Genomic DNA, 25,121 nt, shown 5'->3' with positions numbered 1-25,121 from the left:
GAACACGCTTGGTAGACATTTTGTGTTAGTGCAGCGGTTAGTGAGTTGTGTAAGTATGAAAAGAAAAGGCAATTATAGCATAAATATTTATATAAAATTATGTTACTTTTCTTCAAGTATTAAGCTTATCTTGTGCATTTTGGTAAATAGCTAAAACTATACTAATTAACCTACCTTAAAACATAAAAGCTAGGCCAGCAGCATCAAGCATGCAGGTCTCCTTTTTTCAGCATGCAGCCGGCGGGCGACTTCAAAAAGACCAGAACGATGGTTTGTACTAACTGAAGCAGCAGCAGGAGTCTAGGCCTACGGGAAAACCAACCGCGTGGATATTCATTCTTCCTAGACCTATACGTGAAATGCATGTTTATTTCAGTCTATTATATTCAGTTAGGCTAGTCGGTAAAGTAAAAAAAGTGCATTTCTATCCACCAATTTTTAACACAGTCACAGTCGGACAGTATTTTATGGAATGTGGGTTTTTTATGCCTAGCTAGGCCTAGTACTACTAGTAGTAGTACTAGTAGGCCTATATGAGAATTTCATTTTGCCATTTAGTACTAGGTCAGGTCTATAATAATTAAGCTACTAGGCCTAGGCCTATATACCATATAATAATAGATATATTGCTACACCCATGAATTAAATACAGTTTTCTCCCAATATAGAAATCAAGTCTGGCAAATTAAGCTTAGTCCAGAATTATTGATAATCTACTTAAATACAAAGAAGAAGTAAAAAAAAATATTGCACTTTCCCTATCCAATTTAAAATTTATCATATTAAACCAGCACATCTTACTGGCAAAACCTGCTTCGGGAGAACACTGGATATAAGATGTACTGTATCTCTATCAAATCATTGACATTAATTTACTTACGAAAATACTAACTTTTTTGAAAATTTAATTTGAAGACTTTTTAGGTGACAGCCAGCAACAAGATGGCTGCTCCTTATGGATTGCCTCCAGGTATGCCAGGCTTTCCACCTGGCTTCCAAGTATTTGGAGCTAGACAGCCTATGCAAGCTCAACCTCCACAGCCACCTCCTGTACCTGATTACATGTCAGAGGAAAAACTACAAGAAAAAGGTAGGCCTAGGTAGTTTTTATTTATAAAATGTATTCTGCACAATAACAAATATATTTGTGGTCAATATGTAGCAAGAAATGTTTAATATAGTTAGTTCATTATTACTTATATAATTTATAATTGTTTGAACATTTGATTTAACAAATTTAATATTAAAATATTTCTCTTATTCTGTAACAGCAAGAAAATGGCATCAGCTACAGACTAAAAGATATGCAGAGAAACGCAAATTTGGATTTGTGGAGGCTCAAAAAGAAGACATGCCTCCTGAGCATGTGCGCAAAATCATTCGTGACCATGGAGACATGACAAACAGAAAGTTTCGACATGACAAAAGAGTTTACTTAGGGTAAATTAATTTAGTTTCGTGTGAGGAATGTTTTTCGATAAGAATATAATGTACCTACCTTTATATTTAGTTTTAGGCTAACCCCTAATAATGATATGTAAGCTCTGTATATAATCTATATACGTCTGCACATCTATAATTAATAATGATAGTCCAAAGGAAAATTACTGAAAAAATGACAATGCCGTTGGATATCAGTGGCTGAATCTCAATAAAGATACAAAAATGATATAAAGTAAAACAGCCAGAAAAATTGGCAGGGCTTTTGGGCAACACTAGCCCTTCATCAGTGCAAGTATTAATAGGTGTTAATGATATAATAGTGTATATTACATAGCCTATGTAAATACGCGAACGTGATTGGTTGAAACTGCATCACATGACTACCACCGCGAGGATCGTAAATCGTATATATCCTCGAGAACGATGATATTGACTGTGTAATTTTCGTGTAATTATCGTGTCCCCTGCCATTAATCATACAAATTCTCGAGTACGATGATATTGACTGTGTAATTTTCGTGTGCCAACACTCGCGTTGCCGATAAATAAACAAAAGTCATATAGTGAGTCTTGAACTTGCGATGGAGTGACAATGTCATCGCAAGACAACGCTTCAGCCGCTGCGCCACGGAACTTGCTTGAAGAAATTAATCATCTAAACTATTTAAACTATGCATAAATAGCGCCCTCATTTGTTATTAGTCCACCCTAAATGTGATGAAACACAGTTTGTGATTGGTCAATACTCACGGTAGTAACCTAGTAACTACTACGCGCTGAACATCCGGTGATTCTGCTCCTCGCTCAAAGAGAGAAGACGCCGAATTGTTTATTCGGCCTACCTGATTATAATATTATTATTAATAGGCTTATTGATGGAAATTCTCCTGTTAATTTAAACGACCTAGGCCTAAGTGAATATTTTATTGCCAAGGAATCATTAATTAGTAATTATCTGTATATTATTCTTCGCAAGGTAAGGGGTCTAGGCAGGCTTGTTAAAATACAATACAAATACTATAGGAGGCCTAGCCTAGCTTCACCCAACCGAGCAGACTTGTTCTTGGCTATATAATATAACAGATATTGCCTTTTATATCGGTTAAATATAAGATTTGACATCCCCTCGGGAATGATATTAAGTTCTCGGGGAATATATATTTCCTCGAACTTAATATCATTCCCTTGGGGATGTCAAATCTTATATTTAACCCCTAAGCAGTCAATATCTGTATAATATAATCTGATAATTGCATTTCAACAGAGCCTTGAAGTACATGCCGCATGCTGTATTGAAGCTATTGGAGAACATGCCAATGCCTTGGGAACAGATCCGTGATGTTTCTGTACTCTACCACATAACGGGTGCGATATCCTTTGTCAACGAAATACCAAGAGTGATTGAACCAGTCTACATTGCACAATGGGGGTAAGTGCAAAGGCAGGTTTATATGGGGGATCCAGGATTTTGAAATGGAGGCCTAGGGGTGGTGAGATTAAGCCTGAGCTTAATTTGATGTCCAATCACAATAATTCCATCGAAAATGGGTTTTATAGTTTGACCAAGCTTTATCTATTACAACACAACACAACAACAACAACAACAGGCTTTATTTAGTGATAACAATTAAATTTATATTCGTATATTATTATTGTAGCCATTTTATTGTTTCTGAATTTCTACCATCTAGAACCATGTGGATCATGATGAGACGTGAAAAGCGCGATCGACGGCACTTCAAAAGAATGAGGTTCCCACCGTTTGATGATGAGGAACCTCCGCTGGACTATGCTGACAATGTGTTGGACGTTGAACCGTTAGAAGCCATCCAAATGGAACTGGACGAGGAGGAAGATGGTCCTGTTCATGAATGGTTCTATGATCATAAACCACTGAGTGAGACTAAGTAAGGAACCAGGGGAGAAATATATTTTCCTAATTTCTAAATGTTAATTCTATCGCCTTTTAAGTCAGTTCTCCTAAAATCAGATTCCTTGACTACTGGAAATTCCCCAAGAATCAGATTCCCCCCCCCCCCCCCCCATAAAATCATACCGATATTTTAGCCATGCTTAAATGTGTCTGAGAGTTGATTGTCACCCAAGCTAAATTTCTTCTTGACCTCTCTAAATGTTCACTACTGCAACCAACCATTTTCACTACTGCAACCAGCCCACCCTAGAAAGCATCAACATTCAGCTGCCCAATCGCAACTATTCAAAGTATTCTCTAAGTATGTGCATTCAACCTGTTTGGTTCTGTACACAAAATTATGTTTGTGATGCAGTACTGTATACATAAACCAAGCATATAATTTGTCTTTATTCTTTGCAGACTTGTGAAAGGGCCAAGCTACAAACAATGGTACTTGACCTTACCAATCATGTCCACACTGTACCGATTAGCCAATCAGCTTTTAACAGATCTAGTAGATGATAACTACTATTACTTATTTGATCTTAAGTCATTCTTTACGTCCAAAGCACTCAACCAAGCTATTCCAGGTGGACCAAAGTTTGAGCCACTTGTTAAGGACGTCAACCTACAGTAAGTTTTAATTTTGTTGTTAATGTTACTGGATAAAATTATTAATATTATCCAATTGTAGATCTACCAGTTAGTTAGTTAGTTAGTTTTCTTTGTTTTAAGATCATTTTGTTTTATCCTGTAAACATGATCATCATCAATACTATCACATGATAGTACTAGCTTAGTTACAACAAGGCAATCTAACATCAGATGCTGAGCTCGAGAGATGAAAGAGTTTAACTGTGGCTGTGACATGATCAGTTCCATGCCTCATAACACCGCCCGTCGCTGAGAAATATGTACATAGTGCAGTACTGTTGGTATTTGTCGCAGTCAGACATAGGATCAAAGGTCTGTTACGAGTTCCTACCTTGGAAAGACGAACTCAGTGCCCTGTTGTTAGATTTCCTTGGTTACAATAAGATTTGATTACGTGCATGTGAAGTGTTGTTTTGTACATATACCTTGCATGTACATGTGTACATTAATTACTATATGTCCTGAGACTTTTAAAACAAGCCTTTCTTTTTGCAGAGACGAAGATTGGAATGAGTTCAATGACATTAACAAAATCATCATCCGGCAGCAGATCCGTACGGAATACAGGATTGCGTTCCCGTACCTGTACAATAATCTGCCGCACTTTGTTCATCTCACATGGTAAGGTTGTCAGGTAAAGTCGGGCTCCAGAGTGGGTTTGTATTTTGTACAATAGAGAACCTAAAGCATTGGGATGGACAGTGGTTGTAATGTAACCATCCAACACTGTACTTGTTATTGAAAAAACAATCCACCAATTGAGTCTGAAGTATAATTTATATCATCCTATGCAGATGTTACTTGTTTTGTGTGCTTACTTTTTCTATTGTACAATTTAATTTTAATTCTGGAGCCTGACATCAACTTGAGAAATTGCAGACTAATATTAAACATATATAATATGACAACACTGTGGGGAACTTACAGAGTTGTCCAATATCAGGATATTTTTGTTTGGACGAACAGGATGGCATCTTTTTGTTTTTTAATTTAGTGTATAAGCTTGTTACTTGCTGTCTTTCAGGTATCACACTCCAAGTGTTGTGTTTATCAAGACGGAAGATCCTGATTTACCAGCCTTCTACTTTGACCCTCTCATAAATCCCATATCACACAGAAATGCTGTTAAAGTAAGTTGTATGATGTATTACGGTTTTGTGGAAAAACACCATTGAGGTGAACAAGTGTTACCGTGATTAAATAAAGTTTTATTATTATGTTGTAAAAAGGTATTGATAGCTTACTATGGTGATATACTACTACCATTCAGACTGTGAAGCGTCGCATCAAAATCTGTTTCATATTAAAGTTTGATTAAAAAGTCTCATCAGTTAAACACAAAAGATGCAATTAAGAATTAAATCATTTTCTTATAAGCAAATGAATGATGATTAACACAAGAATTCTTGGCATCTAATAACTTCTAATTGATTCCATATAAGGATTCTTTTAAAAAAATCTTGTAAAAATTAGTGTGATTTTTTTTGTAGTCATTTGAACCATTACCTGAAGATGATGAGGAGTTTGAGCTACCAGACTACTGTCAGCCATTTTTACAAGATCGCCCTCTATACACCGACAACACAGCGAATGGAATTGCTTTATTGTGGGCACCTCGTCCGTTCCATCTGCGCTCTGGAAGGCAAAAGAGGGCAATTGATATTCCACTAGTAAAAGCATGGTATGTTGCTACTATAATCCAATTTCATTTCTTTTATCAAAGCTACAGAAGCTGTTAATGGTTGTACAGGATAACCAGCTTATGTGCACTATAAGAACTATTATTATTATACTGGCTACTGTTACAATGAGATTGGGTACTGTAGTTATTTTAGTTGTTATAGGAGCCTAGACAGCATAAAGAGAGTGCACGCAAAAATTATAATATATATATAATATAATTATCTCATTTAACCATCTGTGAACGAACAGAGAGCAAACAATATCATATTGTGCTTTAAATAAACATATTACATAATAACAGGAGTTCATGCAATATGTACATTAGTCATGTGTCAATTACATGCAATACACATACATTCTTATATCAATCATTTTTTCGATAGGTACAAAGAGCATTGTCCAGCAGGTCAGCCAGTCAAAGTGCGTGTGTCATACCAGAAGCTTCTCAAGTATTATGTATTAAATGCATTGAAGTCTAGACCACCTAAGTCACAGAAAAAAAGGTTTGTTAGCATTTTGTCTTCTTCCTGTCTCTAGACTCAAAGAACCAGACTTGTGTTAAGGTCACACAGGTCGCAAAATTCTTAAAAACTACAAATTGTCACAGGGTACTACTAATATAGAATCCTAAAAGTATTATTATTATAAATCCTGTGATAGAAATGAAGTTTTAATTTATAGAATTTTAAATTATAAATTATTTTTGTATTAGGTACTTGTTTCGGTCGTTCAAGGCGACTAAATTCTTCCAGTCGACAACGTTAGACTGGGTAGAGGTTGGTTTACAAGTATGTCGGCAGGGCTACAACATGTTAAACCTGCTTATACATCGTAAGAACTTGAACTACCTCCATTTGGATTACAACTTTAACCTGAAGCCTGTGAAGACGCTTACAACCAAGGTATGTTTACTGAAGTATACTTGAGATAAAGAGATCTGTCGGTTTTCTAAGTCATATTTTGAATACTTGAATAAGAAATGCTCTCCATAGTTGGCTATTGTTTAAATGACATGCCTTTGTGTAGTTTTATATTATCTGTATATGTAATGTTTGTGGTAAATTTTTAGGAAAGAAAGAAGTCTCGATTTGGTAACGCCTTTCATTTGTGTCGTGAAGTGCTACGCTTGACTAAACTCACAATCGATGCACATGTGCAGTACAGACTGGGAAATGTTGATGCTTTCCAAGTAAGTTTCAATTTATTTTACCATTTTTTTATTTTATTTTTATTTATTCATTTCCCAACCAACAGTGAGCTCATGGTTCACCACTTACAGGAGGGAACACAGTCAAACACGTACATATACAATAACAAACATTAAACTAAACTACTAACAATGTTACGAAACTTACGGAAATTATTACTAAAGATATCTAACTCAGGGTTTCTTAAAAGGATAAATAACGAATTCTGGTATGGATGACCATAAGAGCAAATGTCTTGTTGCTTAAATGCTCCAATATTCTAAGCGTATACTGCAACCATTCTCACATATTTTCTCATCTACTTGCATTTTATTTGTTGTTTTTTGGCAGTTGGCAGATGGGATACAGTACATCTTTGCTCACATAGGTCAGCTGACTGGTATGTACCGATACAAATACAAACTAATGAGGCAGATTCGTATGTGTAAGGATTTGAAACATGTCATCTACTACAGGTTTAACACAGTAAGTAACAAACAGCAAGATAGAAGTAAGATATTGTGGTACACCACGTATGTAGTTCTGAAAAGAACTGTTGAGTGTCCTCAACGCTCAATCAACATGCTTCAATAGAGGTAGTTGTAAAAATGGATGTCTCAAAGAAAGACTAAAGCTCTGTCTACACAATCAAATTGATTTGACAAAAAAGTGTTATGTGGCAAATATGATAGTGATATTCTTAAATATGGTGATGATATGACATCACTACGTCCATATATAGGCACATCACATAACTTTTGATAATGTAGACAGAGCTTTATAAATCTCTGGTATTAAAAACTAGATTGATTGTCTCTGTTCTCTCCAACAGGGTGCAGTAGGCAAAGGCCCTGGTGTTGGTATGTGGACACCAGGTTGGCGTGTGTGGGTATTCTTTATGCGTGGCATCACGCCCCTTTTAGAACGATGGCTTGGAAATCTACTGTCGCGACAGTTCGAAGGAAGGCACTCAAAGGGTGTAGCCAAGACTGTTACTAAGCAACGTGTTGAAAGCCATTTTGATCTTGAGTTAAGAGCATCTGTGAGTATTTTATTAATTTTTATAACACATTATTCTTGTAATTTGATTGGTTAATTACGCATCACATGTCATTGGTATTACCTAATGCAAACGTGATATCTAATGGTGATAATTAATTTTCTCTAATACATGTTAAGCTTTCTGTAAACATTTTGAGAATTTTTTCCATGCGGCATTGTGGTCGGACTCCACTGTTGTATCAACTGAAATAAAGTAAACTTGTTAGTTTTTATTATTGGCTAATAATATATTTTTTATCATGATTTTTAGGTCATGCATGACATTGTCGACATGATGCCAGAAGGTATTAAGCAGAATAAAGCCAGGACAATATTGCAGCATCTCAGTGAAGCATGGCGCTGCTGGAAGGCTAACATTCCATGGAAGGTAAGAAAAATCCCTCCTAAAATGTATTTAGTAGAATAAAGTTAGGATAGAGTGAGACTTTCTTTTTTCATTTATATATTTTTAATTTGTGATCACTTTTTTTTAGGTACCTGGACTTCCGTCTCCGATTGAAAACATGATTCTAAGATACGTAAAATCTAAAGCCGATTGGTGGACCAACACGGCTCATTACAACCGTGAACGTATCCGACGTGGCGCTACTGTCGACAAGACCGTGTGCAAGAAAAATCTTGGTCGACTGACGCGTCTGTACTTGAAAGCAGAACAGGAGAGGCAACACAATTACCTAAAGGTATATATATCTTATTGAAGCTGATAAAATGTGTACTATGCGGTCTTCTAGCTTGTCTACAGTGTATAGAGACTTCCATAAACAATTTATTTATTCGTTTTACCAGGGTAGCTCTGACAGCTGTACAATCTTTCATAAAGCATAGATGGTAAACTATCTTGTCTAAAGAAACAAAAAACATTCCTTTAATATAGTTTGTATTTTTTCTTTGTAGGACGGTCCATATATCACAGCTGAGGAAGCTGTTGCAATCTACACCACTACAGTGCATTGGTTGGAGAGTCGAAGATTCTCGCCCATCCCGTTCCCCCCACTGTCCTACAAGCATGACACTAAACTGCTTATACTTGCCCTAGAGAGGCTTAAAGAGGCATACAGGTAAGTACTTTTTGCAAGAAAGTGTAGTTAATGCTGGAAGAACAAAACAGAGCCATCGTTCCTACAAATATATGTAACAAAAATATACATTAATATTGTCTTTTTTTACCATTTCATTAGGCAAATTAAAGCACAATGTTAAAACATGCTTAATACATATTAGTATAGTCTATTTTAGAAATTGAGTTAAAATGAATTTTTAGAGTGATATCTTAGTGATGTTTTAATCTTGGAAGACTGGTGAAGGTAAATTGCTGTAAAATAGTAACATTCTTAAGTGTATTATATTAATTTGGTTTTAATTGTTTTTTTTTTCAGTGTTAAAAGTCGTTTAAATCAATCACAGCGTGAAGAGCTAGGGTTAATTGAACAGGCATATGATAATCCCCACGAAGCGCTCAGCAGAATCAAACGTCACTTGCTCACACAGAGAGCCTTCAAAGAGGTATGTATAAACTTATACAGTCAACTCTCCCAATACTGGACACCTTTGGGCTGGCCAATTATCTCTGTTTTTTCTAGAAAGTCTGGTATTTTGAATGTGTTTTTAATGGTAAAAATGAATTTGAAACTTTGTAATCTTGTGATAGAAAACTTATTTTAATGTTGAATTTCATTTAATTTATTTAGTTACTCTGGCTGTTACATGTTATCAATCCGTATTCCCTTAGATTCATTTTTGACATTCTTAAGAGTAAGTGTTTTCCTTGCCCTATGTGTGAATAGTGAATACAGCCACAGTGACTTTTAGTTCTCAACTACACTAGTTTAGTATGTAACCCTAAACAAAATTGTCATTGATAACAGGTTGGAATAGAATTCATGGACTTGTACAGTCATCTTGTGCCAGTGTACGACGTCGAACCTCTAGAGAAGATTACAGACGCTTACCTAGATCAGTACTTGTGGTATGAAGCAGACAAACGAAGGCTGTTTCCACCATGGATCAAACCAGCGGATACTGAACCGCCGCCACAACTGGTGTACAAGTGGTGCCAAGGTAAAGATTTCAATAAACGTGCATTGTCAGCAGGTCTGAAAGACACTCTAGCCAGTTATACGTTTTCTGCTTGGATGTGTGTTGGAATGGTCTTATTTAGAAAAGAAACTACACAACATTCTGATTGTATAATCATAATTTTATTTCGCAGGTATCAACAATCTACAGGATGTATGGGAGACATCAGAAGGAGAGTGCAATGTTATGATGGAATCAAGATTTGAGAAGATGTACGAGAAAATTGATTTGACGTTACTTAACAGACTGTTGCGTCTTATTGTGGATCACAATATTGCTGATTACATGACGGCAAAGAACAACGTAGTTATAAATTACAAGGTCTGTTCTTTGATTTGGATAAATTATAAATTTTGAATCCTGGTTTACTTTATGTTTTATGACCAAATTTTGCGTAACATTGTACCGACCTGGAAGATGTTAAATAATGCTACTGTAGTGGAGTTGTTACCACTACAGTTCTAGGTTTCTGTTTTTTGCTATAGAATCTTATTTTTAAAACAGTGCTTAACTTAAATGTAACATTCTTAATAATTGTTTATATCTTTGTGAATGTTTTACTACCAAGACAAAAACAGAAGTTATAGTTGCGTCATTTAAAAATAATTGTATAGTATTGAATTTATTACAATATTTAATTGCAGGACATGAACCATACCAATTGATATGAAATTGACTTTATTACAATATTTAATTGCAGGACATGAACCATACCAATTCATATGGAATTGACTTTATTACAATATTTAATTGCAGGACATGAACCATACCAATTCATATGGAATTGACTTTATTACAATATTTAATTGCAGGACATGAACCATACCAATTGATATGAAATTGACTTTATTACAATATTTAATTGCAGGACATGAACCATACCAATTCATATGGAATTGACTTTATTACAATATTTAATTGCAGGACATGAACCATACCAATTGATATGAAATTGACTTTATTACAATATTTAATTGCAGGACATAAACCATACCAATTCATATGGAATTGACTTTATTACAATATTTAATTGCAGGACATGAACCATACCAATTCATATGGAATTGACTTTATTACAATATTTAATTGCAGGACATGAACCATACCAATTCATATGGAATTGACTTTATTACAATATTTAATTGCAGGACATGAACCATACCAATTCATATGGAATTGACTTTATTACAATATTTAATTGCAGGACATAAACCATACCAATTCATATGGAATTGACTTTATTACAATATTTAATTGCAGGACATGAACCATACCAATTCATATGGAATTGACTTTATTACAATATTTAATTGCAGGACATAAACCATACCAATTCATATGGAATTGACTTTATTACAATATTTAATTGCAGGACATGAACCATACCAATTCATATGGAATTGACTTTATTACAATATTTAATTGCAGGACATGAACCATACCAATTCATATGGAATTGACTTTATTACAATATTTAATTGCAGGACATGAACCATACCAATTCATATGGAATTGACTTTATTACAATATTTAATTGCAGGACATGAACCATACCAATTCATATGGAATCATCCGTGGCTTACAGTTTGCTTCATTCATTGTCCAGTTTTACGGACTTGTCCTGGACCTACTGTGCCTAGGCTTGCATCGGGCAAGTGAGATGACCGGTCCACCGCAGTGTCCAAACGACTTTCTTTCATTCCAGGTAAGTGGTAACTTATTGATAAGTTTTCTTTTTATGGATAATTCATTCATTTATTTTTCACACACACACAACAAAATTGAACAGATAGTTAGAAAATAAAAAAAAAAGATACAAAGAGGACAATGCATTGAGGCTTTGTATAATGCGCTATATAAGCCCAATTTTCTTTTTTTATTTATCATCTGTTCTACTATTAGTTATAAATATTAATTTTTTTTCAGGATGTAGCCACAGAAACTGGACATCCTATCAGGCTATATTCCAGATATATCGACAGAGTACACATTTTTTTCAGGTATTGTCTATTTCTATCCATTTTTGTAAGGCCATACTCTTTGAATCATCTGTACTGTCATCTGTATTTGGCTTACCGATCATTTAATATAAATCTTGTGTACCATATTCAACCTTTTAATATAGTGAGCCTTCATTAATCTATTTGATGTGGACGTAATTTATAAGATATATTTGCGATATCTTGTTCTTAGATTCTCGGCAGAAGAAGCCAGAGATCTGATCCAACGGTATTTGACAGAACACCCAGACCCTAACAACGAGAATATTGTAGGTTACAACAACAAGAAGTGCTGGCCACGCGATGCCAGGATGCGTCTTATGAAACATGATGTCAATTTGTGAGTGCTTGTTTATATCTTCTTTTTTTTTTACAAATAGTGATTTTAAACTAGGTATAGGGTAAACAACTTCTACCAGTTCTATCTAATTGTATATAGTAATGTATTTTGGTTGGTAATGCAATGTGTTATAGAAAGATTGGAAAAAATAAAAATTCTATCATATTATTTACTGTAGTTATTTATAGCTATATTGTCCCCCTAAAAAAATATTTTTTTCAATTTTTTGTATTATGCCATTTCACGTAATAGTTATTGAGGATTGACCAAAAACTGGATCTGGTTAGACAATGGTTTTTGGTTAAAATTAACCGTTTCTTTTTGTCTTTTTATAAGTGAAATGATTATTTTTTTGATTTTTTTTTTTGTTCCAGAAGTGAATAACTTTATTAAAACTGAAAAAGTCTTATTTAAAGTCTGCTTTTATTAATCTTCATTTTTTCACGGTTTTGGGGGATAATCTTCTATCTGAACAAAGAAACATTTTTTTGTATTAAAAATAGTGTTAAAAAATAGTCTTGTATATTTTTATACTAATCAGAGGAAGAGCTGTATTCTGGGATATGAAGAACCGTCTTCCACGATCCATCACCACTTTCCAATGGGAAAACAGCTTTGTGTCTGTCTACAGCAAAGACAATCCCAACCTTTTGTTCAACATGAGTGGATTTGAGTGTCGTATACTGCCGAAATGTAGATCTACATACGACGAGTTCACGCACAAAGATGGTGTGTGGAATCTGCAGAATGAAGTGACCAAAGAACGTACGGCTCAGTGCTTCCTTCGGGTGGATAATGAGTCGATGCAAAAGTTCCACAATAGAGTGAGACAGATTCTGATGGCTTCAGGATCAACCACTTTTACAAAGGTTAGTTTATCGTTTTCAAAAATTAAAAGTTAATCTATTGTTTTCTACTCATTTTCTGTAGTGAATTACACCAGAATGCCTAAAGCTCTGTCTACACTATCAAATTAGTTTGACAAAAATGTGTAGTGTACCCAAATATGGTAGTGGTATTCCCAAAGATGGTAGTGATATGACATCATCATGTCCATATATGGGCACATCACATAAAATTTGTTAGTGTAGACAGAGCTTTAATGTTGGATCTATTCTCACAAAATGATTTTAATCATTTCATGTGCGAAATGGTAGCTTGTACAAAAGATATTTTTATAATGAGTTATTCTTTATTTAAATTCAGATGTTCTCAGCACGATTATGAAAAACCACATTTCATAAAAATTTGTGTTTTACAGATTGTCAACAAATGGAACACTGCCCTCATCGGCCTAATGACATATTACCGTGAAGCTGTCGTCAATACTCAAGAGCTTCTAGACTTGCTTGTCAAATGTGAGAATAAGATACAGACACGTATTAAGATTGGTCTTAACTCCAAGATGCCTAGTCGATTTCCACCTGTTGTGTTCTACACACCAAAGGAGCTTGGTGGTCTTGGAATGTTATCAATGGGACATGTACTCATTCCACAGTCAGATTTAAGGTTAGCAATTATTAGCAGTTATTTTAGTAGAATTAAATTAATTAGTTATTTAAAAATTCCTATTAGTAGAATCAAATTAATTTACTACATCATCAGTCAATACAATGAAATATCCCAAAACCTTTTTTTTTTGGCTAGCCAATGTGATAATAATTTTTGGTGAGAATTTAAAAAATATTGTTTAATCCATTGCTAGGTGGTCACAACAGACAGACGTTGGCATCACTCATTTCCGATCTGGTATGAGTCACGATGAAGATCAGCTGATTCCAAACTTGTATCGTTACATCCAACCCTGGGAAAGCGAGTTCATTGACTCACAGCGAGTATGGGCCGAGTATGCCCTCAAGAGACAGGAAGCTACAGCCCAAAGCAGGTAACATACAAAGCAATATCATATTATACTTGTGATAAACAGTTGGCTCTTAAAACTAATAATTTATATAAAATAAATTTTATTTATATTACCATATATCCTCTGGTATAATCAAAACACCTACAACACAAAATTGGGCCGACTATGGGGGGTGGGACTATACCCGTGGAAACCTGATTCAGGAACAAAAAATCGATTGGTAAGCATTTCTTGTAAAATCTCATCTGAACTGGCTTGAGCGAGGCCTACATCCAGACCAAAAGTCAATACTGGGACTATACTTGGAGATATGCCTGTTTGTGAAATCAAACATAAATTAAGGGGTGGGATTATACCCGCAGATATATGGTAACATTTATTTCTTTTATATTATATACCGATGATTATATTGTTATCCCTGTCTTAAAAATATATGTGGATACTAAATATCTGAGGTTTTTTCCATTGTCTTTGGATAGATAATCTTGTACTTTTTACCTTTTTAAGACGTAATCTTTGTTTTCCCTCTACAGACGTTTGACACTGGAAGATTTGGAAGATTCATGGGATAGGGGAATTCCCCGTATCAATACTCTGTTTCAGAAGGACAGACACACATTGGCTTATGACAAAGGCTGGAGAGTCAGGACAGATTTCAAACAGTACCAGGTAAAAATAAAAGAGTGGATATAATGTTTTATTGTTCTTGCATATTCTGTTATTGCATATTCACGTGATGTGCATGATTGATGTAACTAGTTTTATTGGAAATTTCCATATATAGAAATTATGTATACATATTGGGATATCTATTTATATTATCTGTGAACTGTTACATGGTATATGAAATTGTTTATCTAAAACTCTGTCTACACTGTCAAACTAGTTTGACAAAAAAAGTGTGACGTGTCCAAATTTGGTAGTTATATGACATCATCATGTGATCATCACATTTTTTTTGTCACATAAAGTTGGATAGTGCAGACAAGGCTTTAAAGAGGAAGTGATGCATACTTGTATTATGTGATTTAACAATGATGTAGCCTCTAGAGGCTAGATAGTATCTGATCCTCGTTAGAACAATAATTTAGGATTTAGCATAATTAGAAAATACTTTTCAATTGCTGAGTGTCTTGTCCATCTCAATAGAAGCACTAGGTACTATTCTCCGTGTGTAGATAAGTAATGCATATATCAATCAATTGTTCCATTGTCAACAAGAAAAATCAGAAAAAGTGATTTTTAAAAGTGACTTAAAACTGTCCAAATATGTCGATTTCCTAATAAGTAAAGGCAGATTGTTCTAGAGCCTAAGCCCAGCAGTACTGAATATCCAATCTCCTCGGCTATGTTTTCTCCTTGGAATGTGCAAGAGCATTGATTGCTTGATCTCAGTTCTCTTTTCCTCACTTTGAAAGATAATAATTCAGAAAGGTTTTCGGGAGCAAAACAGGCATCAGAAGACTAAGAGCAGAATGTTATATATCCCTCCAAAGAAATGTTTGCTGTGTTCTGTTATAGCTAATGAACTTAAGAAATATATGCCAGAGATGTTGTTTTAACTGTTAAGATTTTGTTAATTGTACATGTTTTATTTCTATTGTATTTATTCATATACAGGTACTAAAACAAAATCCATTTTGGTGGACTCACCAGAGACATGACGGTAAGCTATGGAACTTGAATAATTACAGAACAGATATGATCCAGGCTTTAGGTGGTGTAGAGGGAATACTGGAACACACACTCTTCAAAGGAACGTACTTCCCAACATGGGAAGGTCTTTTCTGGTACGTTATTTATTTTATAATGATTTATTAGTAATACAACTTGAATAATAACTTGAATGATGCATTTTCTGGTATCTGCAGATTGGCGATGTTTGTGCCATTTCTGTTCGTAATAAAATGCTAAATTAATTCCAGCGCCTAGCATCGTTGGACTGATGGTGCTTACACACCTCAGTCCTGGTATCAAGCTGGAACAATGCTAATAAGCACAAATGAAATAATTATTTCAATATTCAGTTCTCTACATTGCATTTAATTCATAAAACATCTTGTTTTTTGTAAAATTGTTTTAATAGAAATAACATTTTGGCTACTGAAATATTCTATCCACTGTTTATAACAATTCGTATTTACAGGGAGAAGGCTAGTGGATTTGAGGAGTCTATGAAATACAAGAAGCTGACAAATGCTCAGCGATCCGGTTTGAACCAGATTCCAAACAGACGATTCACACTCTGGTGGTCTCCAACAATTAACAGAGCTAACGTAAGTGATAAATAGTGACAAATTGGAAAGTAATATTTATGTAAGATCAATTAAGCTCATTCTCTCAATGTTTTCTTTCTCTTTGAGAAAAATTAATGAATAAAATTTAATTTGGAACATTCTTGCTTGTGGTGTCCTGGTTTATTGCCCAGGAAGTATGAAATATTTTATTAATTACTAATTTTTGTTTTGTTTATTATCAGGTATATGTAGGTTTTCAAGTACAGTTGGACTTGACCGGTATCTTTATGCATGGCAAGATTCCAACTCTGAAAATCTCACTGATTCAGATCTTCAGGGCTCATTTGTGGCAGAAGGTTCATGAAAGTGTTGTCATGGATCTGTGCCAGGTAAGTCATCTTTACAAATGTTTATTCTTAGCCTCACTGGTCATATTGGGCCCGTTAGGCTTAGTTTATTTACCAGCTAAGTTGGCATCCTGGGACAATTATCGCAAAATTTGGTGGGTAGATAACCAACTTACCAGAGTACATTATTAACCCTGACCGCACCCATTGTGTAGAACAAGCTTGTATGGTATTGTGAACTGGTCTAAAAAAAGTATGAATGGGGCCATGTGAACCAATTGGAGGGAGTAGCAGTTTGATGTGATTGAGGGAATGATGTATACAATTTGTTTGTGATTATCCATGATATAGCCTTCTCAGGCTAGATAGTATCTGACCCTCATTGCCTATACTAAAGATGTTTTGGAAAAATGTAGACAAAAACTCACAGTATTGTGTGTTTTCCCCTGATATTTCTCATTCACTGTTTCTGAATTATATCAAAAGTTTTATATATATCTATATTATACCTTTTATATAATATCTTATATAAGATCTTGCATTGAAGGAGGACAAGTGTTGCCCCAAAAGTTCTGCAAATTCTGTTGGGGGTTTTACTTTACATTTTGATTAAACATTTAACGTTGCTTATTTGTATCTCCATTGTGATCCAGGCACTGATACCCACAGCATTGACATTTTTTCAATACCTTGAATTTATATATAGATATCTTTGAATGATACTTTTGAATTGTAGGTATTTGATCAAGAGTTAGATGCTCTAGAGATTGAGACGGTCCAGAAGGAGACCATCCATCCCAGGAAGTCCTACAAGATGAACAGCTCTTGCGCGGATATTCTTCTCTTTGCCTCTTACAAATGGAATGTATCAAGACCTTCCCTCTTGGCAGACTCTAAGTAAGTTATACATAATATAGCTTGTTTATTTTTTTCGAAACCTAAACCTTTATTGTATAGCTAAACACAATTAAAATCCTGTTGGTGCAGTACCTGCTGCTTACTCGAATCTAACCCCTAGCCCTCAGCGCAAGCTCGGTGGTCTAGAGGTATGAACGTCAGGCTAGTGGTCTGGAGGTCGTGGGTTCGAGTCCCAGCCGAGAATTTTGTTCTCAATATACTTAGTATAAAGTACAAATTACGTCCGAGTAGGGCAAAACATCTGACCAATTAAACCTTTATTATTGTGGGAATAATTTTGTTTATTTTTATAATTTGCAAATTCATAGTTTTAATTTTGTTTGTGTTTTTTTCTGAAGGGATACAATGGATAGCACAACAACGCAAAAGTACTGGCTTGATGTCCAGTTGAGGTGGGGCGATTATGACTCCCATGATGTTGAGCGATACGCAAGAGCCAAATTCCTGGACTACACAACGGATAACATGAGTATATATCCATCCCCTACTGGTGCTCTGATTGCAATTGATCTTGCATATAATTTACATAGGTAAATAATTTGCATACAAGTGGTCATAAATGGCTCTTTGTTACTGATATATTTTTAATTTAAAAAAAATCTCATTGAATGACAAATGAAATTTATATTATTTTATTTCAGTGCATTTGGTAACTGGTACCCAGGCTGTAAGCCCCTCATCCAGCAAGCCATGGGCAAGATCATGAAGGCCAATCCAGCCTTGTATGTCTTGAGAGAACGTATCCGTAAAGGCCTTCAGCTCTACTCCTCAGAGCCTACAGAACCTTACCTTTCATCACAGAATTATGGTGAACTCTTCTCCAATCAGATCATCTGGTTTGTGGATGATACTAATGTGTACAGGGTTACCATTCATAAGGTAAACAATTTACGGTAATAATGTTAAGAAACACGCAAAAGAGGGAATGATGTATACATTTTATTTGTGATCAACCATGATTATAGCCTCTTTAGGCTAGATAGTATCTGACCCTCTTAACCAAGTGGCATTTTGTCATTTTAAGCAGTTTTTGATTATAGTAGCTTTGGTAACATTATATCAAGTCAAGTCAAGTCAAGTATCATTTATTATCATTTGTTTTAGGAAAAACATAGAAATTCTGTTTGCTCTGTTGGCGGAGCACAATATCCAACGGACACAACACGAACTCAAAAACAAAAACATTACAAAAAAAAGTGTCTACATCATATTTAAGGCTCTAATAGATCCTGGAAAGAAACTATATGTATTTATACAACAGTGAAATTATTTGTTTTTTATTTCCAGACTTTTGAAGGTAACTTGACAACAAAGCCCATCAATGGAGCTATTTTTATATTCAACCCCAGAACAGGACAGCTTTTCCTCAAAATCATTCACACCTCAGTCTGGGCTGGTCAGAAACGTCTTGGACAGGTTAGTGATATTAATATTAATTTGTATTATTGTAAGGCTGATTTGTTCTTTATATTAAAATGTATCTAAAGATACAATATATATGAATGTAAAGGGCATCATGCTATAATGCAAATGTAAGTTTTGCCATAAAGGCTTTCAGACCATGCTAGTGCCTTTGATTATAATGTATACATATTTTGTGTACTTTCTGACCGTCTATAACCTAACCTGTCCAGGCCATGGCAAGTCAAACAAACATTTAAATCTGACTCAAATTACTATGCATTTTCTGGTATCTGCAGATTTGACTGTATTGTGTCGTTTCTGTTCGTTATAAAATGCTAAATTAATTGCAGTGCCTAGCATCGTTGGGCTCTGATGTTATAAGACATCTTAGACCTGGTATTAAGCTGCAACAACCTGTAAATATTGTGCTAAAATTAGGGCTCCATGCAAGGACTCAAATTACTTACATTGTGACTAAGTTATTGTTGTGTCCTAGCGAGGACAGAGTTGTCAAAGCATTCAAATCAAACAATCTGTTAATCTGTAAGTTACAATATAATTAATGAAAGTGTGTACATTAGTAAATACAAATCTGGCAGTTTGTTGAATCATGGTTGTTTTGTTTTTATTAGTTGGCCAAGTGGAAGACAGCTGAAGAAGTTGCCGCTTTGATTCGATCACTGCCAGTTGAGGAACAACCTAAACAGATTATAGTAACAAGAAAAGGCATGTTGGATCCACTAGAGGTCAGACATGTTATTTCAACCTATTATATCCAGGAACTTTGTCCTTCAGCCACCAAATATATATAACAGAGTGGCTTGTGTTGATAATGCTTTTCCTTAAACTTTATTTATAAAAGGTATAATTATTATTTCTTTACTTCAGGTACATTTGTTGGATTTCCCCAACATTGTCATCAAAGGCAGTGAGTTACAACTCCCCTTCCAAGCCTGTCTGAAGGTCGAGAAATTTGGTGACCTCATCCTGAAAGCTACTGAACCACAGATGGTGCTGTTTAACCTCTATGATGATTGGCTGAAGACGATCTCATCATACACAGTAAGTTTACTGAATCACAAAAAATGCTGAAACCATATCTGTAATGAGCAAAATTCTCATTAGTCCATATTAAATGGGTAGTTACAATTTGTACCGTATGACTAAAAATGCTGGAACCATATCTGTTCAGCGTAACATAAAACTGAAATGAGTGGAATTCTCAATAGGATGTTGATTCGATTGATTAGTCCATGTTACTGGAATTGCAAATCTTGCTACTGGAAAAAAAAATAGTGGGGAGTAATTGTATGCTACACCAGTACCCTTTATTAAAAGGTCACTCACTGTGAGTTGGAGTACAATCCATGCTATTGATAATTTAATTTGATTGAATTGTATTAAAATTGCATTTTCTGGTATCTGCAGATTTGACTGTATTGTGTCGTTTCTGTTCGTAATGAAATGCTAAATCAATTGCAGTGCCTAGCATCGTTGGGCTCTGATGTTAACTCATCTTAGACCTGGTATTAAGCTGCAACAAGTTGATATACCTTTTACTCTAAAGCTCTGTCTACACTATCACTTTATGTGACAAAAAAGTGTATATGGACATGATGATGTCATATCATAACCATATTTGGGCACATCACACTTTTTTTGTCAAACTAGTCTGATAGTGAGCTTTAGGCTCTTTATGCTGCATGATTATTATACCTATATTTTACAATAAAATTAATTGTTTAACCTTGATAGGCATTTTCCCGTCTCATCTTGATACTCCGTGCTCTTCATGTAAATAATGATCGAACCAAAGTCATTTTAAAGCCAGACAAAACCACGATCACTGAACCGCATCACATCTGGCCAACATTAACTGATGAGGAATGGATCAAGGTTGAAGTTCAACTCAAAGATCTGATCCTAGCCGATTATGGAAAGAAAAACAAGTAAGTTTGTTGTAAATATAAAAGATATACAAACATAGATTTAGTTAATTTTATTATATTTTATTGTTTTTGCTAAGAATGTTACTAACAAACAAGAATAAAGTTAATTGGTTTTCCCCCCTAAAGTCTCAATTATATATTTATTGTTTTGCCTCAGTGTTAACGTTGCTTCCTTGACCCAATCTGAAATCCGAGACATCATTCTCGGCATGGAGATATCAGCTCCATCCCAACAACGTCAACAAATTGCAGAAATTGAGAAACAGACGAAGGAGCAGTCCCAGCTTACTGCTACCACGACAAAGACTGTTAATAAACATGGTAAGTGATGTTTTTAATTTTAATAACAGAAATAAAGCTAATTTTAGAATAAAGAAATTTATTTTTGATTACAGTTGAATAAGTTGGAGACTTTCGGGACCCAACAAAGTGTTGCCTTGGACGTCTCTTAAAAAGTTATACAGTTAAGAATATTTTCATAATCCCTGGTTTTTTGCTTTCAAAGGTGACGAAATTATAACTTCAACGACGAGCAACTATGAGACCGCAACATTCTCATCCAAAACGGAATGGCGTGTACGTGCTATATCGGCCACCAACCTTCATTTACGAACCAATCACATCTATGTGTCGTCAGACGACATCAAAGAAACTGGATACACGTACATCTTGCCAAAGAACGTGCTTAAGAAATTTATTGTTATCTCTGACTTGCGTGCACAGGTAATGCACAAACATATGTGTGTATTGTAATTTACTAATGTCAACCAATAAACTACCAGCTTCCATAGATTTAATTGGGACACCCTAAAGATATCCCCCCAGCCTAATTTGAAGATACCACCCATCTGAGAAACCTGAAGTACAGTTTTATTTGTTTCTCACCTAACCCTGTACCTCTCTAGCTAAATCTATTGCATTGTACTGGCAAATAAGGTTTCCTGTTCATAAAAAATAAAGGCATTGTATTATAAATATAAACATATTTTGTTTTTAGATTTCCGGGTACCTGTATGGAGTAAGCCCACCTGACAACCCTCAAGTTAAGGAGATTCGTTGTATCGTCATGGTTCCTCAATGGGGTACACATCAAACGGTACATCTACCAAATCAGCTTCCATCACACGAATACCTAATGGTGAGTCAGTGACCAATAATCTGTTTCCTTTTTTAAACAAAATTATTTTGATTTGGAGTTTTTAGTGCGACAAATAAATTGGTAACTAATTTTTGTTGCTGTTAAAAAATGTAAGTTTGTTCATTGCAGGAAATGGAACCTTTAGGTTGGATTCACACACAACCGAATGAGATGCCACAACTATCGCCACAAGATGTTACCACGCATGCTAAGATCATGGCAGACAACCCATCATGGGATGGAGAGAAAACAATTGTCATCACTTGCAGGTAGAGTAAATGATTTACGTAACTTTTAATTATATTAATAGTCGGAAATTAAGTGATATGAAAAAGTTCCCAATTTCATTTTTCCACCCAGCTAGCACTGACTCTGTGTCTTTATTTTCACAGTTTCACTCCTGGCTCATGTTCCTTGACCGCCTACAAATTAACACCCAGTGGGTTTGAATGGGGACGTCAAAACACAGACAAGGGTAATAATCCAAAAGGATACCTGCCGTCACATTATGAGAAGGTACAGATGTTGTTGTCCGATCGTTTCCTCGGCTTCTTCATGGTTCCATCTACAGGCTCCTGGAACTTCAATTTCATGGGTAAGTGGTTGTTAATTTTGTTTAGTATATTTTTTTATACTTGTATAATATAAAGTGAAAGCATAAAACACAAGTCGCTTGTATAAGTCAAAACACTGTTTAAGAGAAGTATGTGGAACATGCTTCCATGGCATATTCATGAAGTATCAAATATTAAGTTAAAAACTTCTAAAATCATTTTTTCATAACATTGCTTAAAGCTCGGTCTACACTATCAAACTAGTTTGACAAAAACTGTGTGATGTGCCCAAATATGGTAGTGATACCCTCAAGTATGGTAGTGATATGACATGATCATCACATTTTTTTTGTCGCATAAAGTTTGATGGTGTAGACAGAGCTTAACATTAGTTTCAGTTGTTTGTAATGCACCTTGAAATGTTTTGATAAGGTGCAATGTAAATGGTTTGTATGTATGTTCCAGAGTCAGCCACCCAGATATATTGTTTGATTCATTATGCATTATTAACCATGTTTTTTGGCCACATACAGACATGGAAAGAGAGTTTGTGTTTAAAATTAAAAATGAAATTGTGCATCATTTTATCTTTCCTAGGTGTACGTCACGATGCTGGTATGAGGTTCGACCTACAATTAGCAAATCCAAAAGAATTCTACCATGAAGTTCATCGACCATCTCACTTTTTGAACTTCAGTACATTAGAGGAGAGTGACATGTCTAGCAGTGACAGAGAAGATCTTTACAAATAGACATCACCAATATGCCAGGCTTTTGTAGGTAAAAAAAACCTTATTATAAATTAACAGTGTCAACTATTGCTACTAAAGCTATATGAAATAACTTGTGTCAGCACAAATTATAAGAAATTGAGATATGCATAGATGTCGACTTTCATGCTGTGCGTACGATCATGGTTATTTCATATGGATTATTTTTTGCCAGGATAAAGTAATCTGTAGGATTCATGTATGAGAATGTCGGAAGATTAAACAAATCTGAATAATGGTATATGACTATTGAGGAATGTTAATAGAAATATGTATATACAGTTAATTCTTTATCTGAATTATAATTGGATAATTTAAGCCGAAAGTGATTGTTAAAGAAATTTTGAAAATACATTCAAATATTTTATCATAATTGACATGAAACTGTAAGTGAAAGTATTGTAAATCGCCTTTTGATACTAATGTAAATACATGCATTTTTCTTAGTATTATTTTTTTTAATTGTCGTAGATACTGTGATAATTAAACATTTTTGGCAATGAATATTCTGAATCAAAAGGTATAAGAATGATGGATTTATAAGTTATAAGATTAAACCCATTACCGGAACATTTCTTTATTTGCATTACTTTAAGTAATCATGGATATTTAATAGAATATGTTTAGAATTATCGAAAGTGAAATGACATTGTACACTTTATTATTGCATTATTTCATTTGTTCTGTATGTTTTTAGAGAATTGATAATAAATACACTTTCTTTCGTATTTCTCTCTTTAATATTTTTGTCCATCTTTTTAGATTTCATTAAGAGCCAAATATGTTATACAAATAGTATGAAAAAATTAAGTATTAAATGTCTAATGCTAGGCCATGCAAAACTTTGGCGTTCGGATTTAGATCACGGTAGCAGAGCAGTTATTGTGAATTTCCCATTGCGCAATGCTCGGGCCTATTGTTGATCAATAGTGTCAATTTCCAACGAAATGCTGACCTTAAATAGATAACAATTAGAAATAAACAAGCACGAATGTGCGATACTCGTGGTACAGCAAAAGAAGCTGTAATGACGTCATAAGACGGGATGACGTCGCATACACATCAAAATCAGCTACCAAATACGGCTATACGGTATCATCTTCGAGACGTGATATGGCTGCATCCTGTTTTTTACAGGAAATATTGAAATTTAAAAATCCGGCTCTATAGCTTTGAGGACATGTCCCTGTAGTATATTCATGCCAAATCCCAGCTCAATACTACAACGAATAAGGGAGGAGTAGTACTTTATAAATCGCACTTTTTACTCAATAGTGTCCAGATGGAGGAAATGGAAGAGGAGAAGATGGGAGAGTCCTAGACTCGGGTACCCCGAGTAAAAAGCTTAAAAATCTGCGCGTAGCACAGATCTTAAAATATGCATCCCCATGTACTTGTATTGGAATTAAAAATATAAACACTAAATAATTAATAATAAAAAATAAAGATGATTGAAGTTTTTTTTCCTGGCACAAGTAGCACAAAAAGAAAAAACTGTTTTCCTGATACAATTTTTTTATAGACTTTGGTTAAGTCAGCCTTAAAGGACAACTTGACTGAGATCCATATTTTAACAACGT

At 34.8% G+C, this 25,121-nt stretch overlaps 1 protein-coding gene and 1 non-coding gene across 2 annotated transcripts; both read left to right on the top strand.

The window, feature by feature from the left end:
• Positions 1-24,246, top strand: LOC140044659 (pre-mRNA-processing-splicing factor 8). Its single transcript, XM_072089266.1, has 43 exons — positions 1-49; positions 916-1,090; positions 1,272-1,440; positions 2,708-2,872; positions 3,135-3,350; positions 3,779-3,991; positions 4,508-4,633; positions 5,037-5,142; positions 5,503-5,693; positions 6,079-6,198; positions 6,408-6,597; positions 6,765-6,884; positions 7,234-7,368; positions 7,715-7,924; positions 8,195-8,311; positions 8,418-8,624; positions 8,839-9,002; positions 9,321-9,447; positions 9,810-10,002; positions 10,154-10,341; positions 11,561-11,725; positions 11,947-12,020; positions 12,214-12,360; positions 12,902-13,229; positions 13,622-13,869; positions 14,066-14,245; positions 14,758-14,893; positions 15,845-16,014; positions 16,371-16,500; positions 16,704-16,850; positions 17,545-17,705; positions 18,065-18,256; positions 18,368-18,605; positions 19,014-19,142; positions 19,763-19,876; positions 20,019-20,192; positions 20,886-21,079; positions 21,237-21,400; positions 21,585-21,802; positions 22,077-22,217; positions 22,347-22,486; positions 22,610-22,812; positions 23,369-24,246. Exons 2-43 carry the CDS (start codon positions 943-945, stop codon positions 23,521-23,523), a joined length of 7,053 nt encoding a protein of 2,350 aa, XP_071945367.1. The 5' UTR covers positions 1-49; positions 916-942; the 3' UTR covers positions 23,524-24,246.
• LOC140045719 (small nucleolar RNA R38) lies at positions 14,617-14,685 on the top strand. Its single transcript, XR_011844713.1, has one exon. It is a non-coding gene; the product is annotated as a small nucleolar RNA R38 (small nucleolar RNA).
• Positions 24,247-25,121: the final 875 nt, after the last annotated feature.

Source organism: Antedon mediterranea, chromosome 3 (genome assembly GCF_964355755.1).
Source record: "Antedon mediterranea chromosome 3, ecAntMedi1.1, whole genome shotgun sequence".
Classification (NCBI taxonomy): domain Eukaryota; kingdom Metazoa; phylum Echinodermata; class Crinoidea; order Comatulida; family Antedonidae; genus Antedon; species Antedon mediterranea.
Note: the sequence above shows the minus strand (reverse complement) of the source record. Positions and strands in the feature narration are given on the sequence as shown.

Coding starts and splice junctions, on each gene's coding strand:
- LOC140044659 (XM_072089266.1), top strand. CDS start 943: ATGGCTGCTCCTTATGGATTGCCTCCAGGTATGCCAGGCTTTCCACCT. Junction 1,091..1,271: donor GGAAAAACTACAAGAAAAAG/GTAGGCCTAGGT, acceptor ATTCTGTAACAG/CAAGAAAATGGCATCAGCTA. Junction 3,351..3,778: donor AAACCACTGAGTGAGACTAA/GTAAGGAACCAG, acceptor TATTCTTTGCAG/ACTTGTGAAAGGGCCAAGCT.